Source organism: Equus quagga, chromosome 13 (genome assembly GCF_021613505.1).
Source record: "Equus quagga isolate Etosha38 chromosome 13, UCLA_HA_Equagga_1.0, whole genome shotgun sequence".
NCBI lineage: Eukaryota > Metazoa > Chordata > Mammalia > Perissodactyla > Equidae > Equus > Equus quagga.
In genome coordinates, this window is record NC_060279.1 from 35,208,144 (window position 1) to 35,214,666 (window position 6,523).

The 6,523-nt window shown below is 43.7% G+C and overlaps 1 protein-coding gene across 2 annotated transcripts; it reads right to left on the reverse strand.

Moving 5' to 3' along the window:
- Positions 1–2,298: 2,298 nt before the first annotated feature.
- Positions 2,299–5,818, reverse strand: LOC124250588 (T-cell surface glycoprotein CD1e, membrane-associated-like). Of its 2 annotated transcripts, none has more exons than XM_046682610.1 (6): positions 5,646–5,818; positions 5,033–5,329; positions 4,107–4,385; positions 3,604–3,882; positions 3,108–3,201; positions 2,299–2,975 (listed from the first exon to the last, which is right to left on the reverse strand). In XM_046682610.1, the coding sequence occupies exons 1-6, from the start codon at positions 5,704–5,706 to the stop codon at positions 2,807–2,809; spliced, it is 1,179 nt and encodes a 392-aa protein (XP_046538566.1). In that variant the 5' UTR covers positions 5,707–5,818; the 3' UTR covers positions 2,299–2,806. The 2 variants fall into 2 exon arrangements, with proteins under 2 accessions (XP_046538566.1, XP_046538565.1); XM_046682609.1 differs by having other exon boundaries at positions 5,033–5,383.
- Positions 5,819–6,523: the final 705 nt, after the last annotated feature.

Genomic DNA, 6,523 nt, shown 5'->3' on the forward strand with positions numbered 1-6,523 from the left:
TCAGCCCAAAGATCTACACTAAAGGGATGACAAAGAACTTTTCTGACAATCCCATGAAGCAATATTTAAAATGGACTCAAATCTCGTTGAGCCTGGCAACAAGATTGTATGCCTTCAGGGAATTTGGAACCCATCTATGCCAATTTCATGGAGAAGTGAGATGCATATGTGCAGGAAGCCCAGATCCATCTTTTTCTGGGGCTATGTCTTGTGCCTCACCCAAATGTATGCCCACTTCTCAACTACAAACCTTGCTAGGAGTGGAATTAGAAAGCATTAGATGACTGTGTTCAGGAACCCAGAGTTTCCTGAAAATCACTGTATCCAGCAGTCATCTTTCCCTAAGAGATTCCCTGAAGATCACGAAAATGCAACAGCAGAGAAACCCAGAGTAACACTTTATGTTGAACTGGGCTTGCCACTTGCGGTGTAAAGGACTCTGATGAAATCTTCTGAGAGTCCCTCCCTCCTTCATAAGTTCATATCCATATCTTGAAATCTTGCCATGTTTATAAAGACAATAACTTGAAGGAAAGAGAGAACTGATTGTGATCATTTTACCATCTTTGAATAATATCAATGGCCTACGTACATCTTTCAGTGACACTAGTACTTTGGAAAGATATTAGTACTTAAAAATCTATGGCCTATCACATAGAGACTGGTGTCTCTAAAACCTCTTCTGTCAAGTTAAAGTTTATATCATTTGTTCATTCAACAAAAATACTTTTAATCATCTACTGTATGTCAGGCTATAATCTTGGCACTGGAATACAAATGTGATCGAGACAGATAAAATCTGTGATGTCACCATGCATATATTTTAGATGAAAAAGACAATAAAAACAAAAGAGATCATTTCAACTAAATTACTATTTAAAATAAATAATTAAAGAATATTGGAATAGAATATGTCTGAGGTAGAATGTGCCACTTTAGCTAGACTGATCAGAAAAGTCCTCTCTATGAGGGTGACACTTGATCTGAGAACTAAAAGGTGCCCTGAAATAAACCATGGAAGATCCAGGTGAAGAATAGTCTAGGCAGAGGGAAAAGTAAACATAATGGCCTTGAGCTGAGAAGAAACTTGGTATAATTGAGGGAGAAAAAGAAGTCTAGTGTCACAGAAGCATAATATACAATAGAGGAAAGACTGGACATGGGTCCAGAGAAGTTAGCTTGAGCCAGATTAGGAGCTCAGGAATTATTGTGATCAAAAAATTTGTGTAGTGGGGAAAAATTCATTCAAATGGGAAACGTCAGAAATATATTTCACTGCACATCTGTGCTAGAAACTAAAGTTTCTCTACTTGAATCTCTTCATTTTGTTAGAGGTTGCCCCTTGTGGCATTCTACCATGTAATGGAACCTTGGCATTCATCATTTATTGGTCCAAACAGCTACTTAAAATTCTGCCTTCTTCTCTGGACTCTGGCAGGCTGTCTCCAGATAGGCTGTCTGAACATGTCATACAGAATGCGATGGACTCACAGTGAAAGGGCTGGCCCCAATTCTTTGTTCATGGGTAACAGTACATCTTGATAAGCGATCATGAAACCCTATCTGTTAACTTAAAAATGCCCCATAGGAAGTTATAAATTTCTGCTAAAAAAATCTACACAATTTGCTCCATTATCCCATCAAAGGGAAGGTGTTGGCTGGACATCAGTATGAACTCTGAACCTTGACAACTTCCTGCTCTCCAACAGTGTTAATCAAATATATCTCAATTAAGGCAATTAATTTTAAAAAGCCATATTTAAAAAGCAAAGTGAAATCGAACTATAAATCATGATTATTATAGTAATAAACCAATAACAAAGAAAAGCAAACATATAGTTTAGCTGGCATCTGATCACTGTTTTCCTTCATTGCCTTGGCTCTGACCATCAAAATTATCCTCCACCACCATGTCCTCTTCTCCACTGCTCAAATATGAATTTCTTCCCTGAATATGTGCATCCACAAAGACACACATAATCACACACAATCTCAGAGAATTCGGAATACCATCCCAACCCCATCCTCACTCTGACAGGAGACATCGCATATGTTATTTTTTTTAATAATCTCTGAAGATGCATAAGCACCTCAATCACTGTGAAGTTTGAACACTTACCTGCCTCCTATATCTGAGATGAGAGACACAGGGAGAGAGAAAGAGTTTTAATAAGAACACAGCCAAATGACGCAAAGATGTCAAAGAGGTAACGGATTATGATAACATCACTTAATTTGACAATAAGTTTATTTCAATCAACATTTATTGAGAAATATACCATTCAGGTCAAACCAGCTACATAATTTGTGGGGCCAGTACAAAATGAAAATGCAGTATGTCTTCTTCAAAAATCACTAAGAATTTCAAGATAGCAACAACTGCAAAGATCACATGCCCATGAAGCTGGCCCTGAATCCAGGTAAGGCTTTTCGTAACAGATACAAACACTTAAATCCTGCTTTCAAGCAACAGAGAGAAAAGAGAAGAGAAAAACCTACATAACTGCTGTTGAAAGTAGGAAAAGATGAGTGTATTTAGGAAGATCAGTCCAATTTTGGAAATACAGAAGAGCTTTCAATTGGGTAATCTAGGGAAGCATCCATGAGAAAGAGGCATCTGAATTAGAGTAATGAACATGTGGCCAAAGCAGAAAGAAAATGCTGGAAGATAAAAAGGAGATTTCCAAAATGGCTCAGGATTTCTGCTAGAACAAGCTGTTCTAACAAAATCATGCTTTTTTCTGTAGGTATGACTCATGTTTAAGAAGAAGCAGAAGAGGATTTTATGTGTAAAGTACAACTAATGTCACCAGAGCCGCTTTAGGCTTGTTTTCCAATTCTTCAAGAATTTGCTTTTGATCCACAAGTCTTGTGCCAAGCAGAGCAGATGTCCTGAACTCCTGGGGTCTCGAGTGTTGGTTCTTGTGGAAAAGGCAGGGTTGGGTACATGAGGATAAAGGATGTTCTGATTTGAGCTGTGGGAAAAGAAGAGAATGTGGATCTCAAAGAAGGCAAATCAGAGAGAAAGGGGGAAGGAGAAAAAGAAGAGAGAGGAAAGAAGAGTGAGTTGATAAGAAGATGAAGAAATAGAACTAGAAAAGACTCACCTCTGCTTTTTAAACCGTAAGTCAACTACAACCAACATGACCAAGATAACTATTACAGTCAAACAGATCAATATCAGCAAGATGGAGTTTCCGTCTAGTTGGGGATAAAACAAGGATGTTAATCCATAAAGAACTCTCTTTCTACAAGTTAATGCTTCTCATTCCACAAGGGTGGGGCCTTCCCACGGTGTTCATCTGTATTTTCCAGAGCCCTCATTTCAATTGCTCCTGAGTCTATGCCCATGATCTGCCCCCTCCCCTCTCTCTTTCACCAAATGACTAGGTCCCTCTGTCTTTTCTCTTTTGTACCTCTAATCCCTTACTTCCATTGTCTTGAAATTTAACTGCTGTTATTCTCCACCATTCTGTATTTTGATTCTCCCATTTTTATCCTTTCATGCACAGCTTTCCTACCCATTTCCCAAGCTCCCCACCCCTTAGCCCTAGGACAATGGGAAGATTATCATTTCCCAGCTGGGCCCCAGTTCTTTCTCACCCCAGTGGATGATTATATCATGGCCTCCTAGACTGCTGTGCTTCACTCGACAAGTCAGGCCGGCTGCCTCCCCAGACGTCACATCCAGGGTTACTCGGAGATACCATGTCCCATCAGCATTGGGCAGCACATCACCTCGCTGAGTGCCTGGTTGCTCCTGCTCACCCCGCATCCACATCACCCACACGGGTTTTGGATGAAAGCCAGAGACATGGCACACCAGCAGCAGACGGCCAGGCCCAGGACTGGGGCCTTTGGACACCCAAGCCTCTGGTTTCACTAACGATGAGAAGATGAGGAGAAAAGGAATTTAGGAGGGCACCCTAGGCCAGAGTTCATTGACTCAGGGTGCCTTAGCAGAGTGAGTAATCACTTCTTTCTCTTGTCTAAGAGATAATCCTGAACCCACACATCTCACCTATTGGCCTTTAATTATAAAGTAGAAAACTCAAAGACAAGAGTTAAAGCACTAAGAATAGGAGGGGAGAGAGGGTTAGGCTCACCTTGTTGTTCCAGCTCTGACTTCCCTGCGTCAAGGAGACTTGCCAGAAGTCTAGGGCAGGTGTCACTGAGACGTCTCTGAACGATTTCTTTAATAACCCGGTAGTGATTGAGCACCCTACAGACATTCTGAGCCCGACTCCCTGCTCCTGGGGATGGCTTCCAGGAATTTCCTTGGAAACTGAGGAAATCTGATCCTTGATATGCCCCATTTAAGAAGCTTTCTGAGGGTTTCCCTGCACGCATTTGACAGCCAAATAATACCTGGAGCTCAAAGGGATCTGAAGGTGGAAAAAGAAGAGAGAATCAATATGGAAAGAATTCCAAGGAGGGAAAGTAAACAATCTAGAAAGCAAAAGATTCAAGGGGAGGAAAATTTGCTGGGAAATTACATAGGAGACCAGAGTTAGGGTGGGAAAAGGGGAGGAAATTTGTGGGAAGAAAATGTGAAGGTAATAAAGGTATTTTGAAATAATTAACGTGGATGAGCTAGTTGGGAAGGCTGCTAGGAAGCTGGGAAATGGGTCTCAAAAAGCCCAGTTGGGAGTGGTGAGGTCTAGGCCTGGGCACGGGAACACTCAGGCCAGGGAGAAAAGAGATAAGAGTTCTGGTTTGGAAAGGCTGTGTCTGAGGCCAGGGATGGTGAGCAGAAGATCAAAAGGAGAAAACTATTCCAAGAAGCCAGAAAATGAGGGTATATTCAGGGGTCTGAAGAGATATGTACATGTAGGCCCTTCTGTGTGTGTGGTAGGGTGAGGGAAAGAATGGAAATAGTGGTGGTGGGTGAGACAGAGGAGACAGCATGAGCCAAACAGGATAGGAAGTAAGATCAGGAGGTTGGATGAAGGTCAGAGCCCATACATCATCTTCCCCTTTGGCAGATGGTCAGAGCCCTCAGGTAAATACCAGCTTGGGACAAGAAACTCACATTCAAACTGAAACTGACTGGCAAAGACCTGCACTTCCGTAGTGAAACTGTGCAAGTACAACTCCAGTAGTGCCTCAAGGTTCTTCACTTCTTCCTTGCTGAAGTTGCCGTGGGACCAGGGCTTCAGAAAGCGGATGGTGCCCGAGACACTGTCCCAGGCCTCAGTCTCCACCTCGCCCAGCCAGCCTGAGGCCTGGGTGTATGCCCAGCTGTGGTTGGCAAAGGAGGAGATCTGGATGAAGTGGTAGGAGAGGGGCTCTTCTGCTGCTGGATGATGGAATCCTAGGAGCAGGGGAGCTGAGAGAGAGGAATGAGCAGCGGAGAGATTGTGAAAGGATGAGAGAAGAGAAGCTCGCATAGAAGGGGAAGGATGGAGATGGTTACACAGGTTATACGTATACCCATATCCCCTTCCCCCGGACCAGCTTCCTCTCCCCAAATTTCGAGACAGAAACTGAGACTGGAGGCAAGGACACTTTGCCTGGGAGTAGTCTGTCAGGCAGACTCCAAGGGCATCCTGGAGGAGCATTTTTCTCTTCCCCCAGGTCCTCCCCAGAACTTCTCCACCCTGCTGTGCCCAACCTCAGTATCTTTCCATCTGGGCCCTTCTTACCCACTGTGCTTGCTCCATGGCAGGGAAGTCCCTTGAAGAGCAGGAGCAGCAGGAGCAGCATTGAAGCTCTGTTTGGTGAAGATGCCTCAGCAGGACAAGTTGCCCTCAGAACTCAGATGTCTGCTCCCCTCCAAACCCTCTCGCACTTTCATCTAACTTCCCTTGCCACACAAACAGATAAACCTCTCCCTCTGCCCTCTTCCCTTTCAGAGAAACCCCACTGCCTCCCTCAGCCACAGGCTTCCCACAGGGTCTCTCATTTCCCCTCCACCTCTCCCACTGTCTGGCTTCCAGATTTTCTTCCTGCTCTTGTCTGTGTCCTCCTGGCTTATGACGAAGTCTGTAGTCTGTGGTCTGGCTGGAAAATTCAGTACCTTTTGACCTTGAGAAATCAAGTCTACATTTGGGTTATAAACATCTTCTTCTGTGAAAAGAAGTGATGGAAGGTCCTCAATGGTGCCCAGCGGCCTTTCCAGGAGTCTCCCCACTCCTTATCTCTCTGTGGTCTTCTCCCTTCATCTGCTTCCTGGCCTCCCCTTGTCCCTCTTCTTGGTCTTCTCTGTTTTTCTCTACTTACCCATTATTGTTATCTTTGTAGTGTACCTTAACTCTTCTCACTTGCCCTGCCTGCTCTCCCTGTCCCCTCAGTCTCCCCTCTGTCTCTTCTTTCTGCTCTCCTCAAAATCACTATCAGAAGATACTAGGCATCCTGAGAGTAGCTGTATAATTCACAGGCAAATCCCCATAACCCATAGTGAAAAAGGAGCAGGAGTAGCAATACAGGTTATCTGATAAACTAGAGAAAATGCCCTTTTTCTCAGTTTTCCTGGTTGGACCAATTGAAACTGTTGATGGGGGTCCATGAGTGAGCCTGACCT

Excerpts from the sequence above, each read along its gene's own strand:
- LOC124250588 (XM_046682609.1), bottom strand. The coding sequence starts at position 5,706 with ATGCTGCTCCTGCTGCTCCTGCTCTTCAAGGGACTTCCCTGCCATGGA. Across the intron at positions 4,386-5,032 it reads CAGTCAGTTTCAGTTTGAAT|ATCCCTTTGAGCTCCAGGTA; the intron begins GTGAGTTTCTTG and ends TTCCACCTTCAG. Across the intron at positions 2,976-3,107 it reads TTACGGTTTAAAAAGCAGAG|CTCAAATCAGAACATCCTTT; the intron begins GTGAGTCTTTTC and ends CTTTTCCCACAG.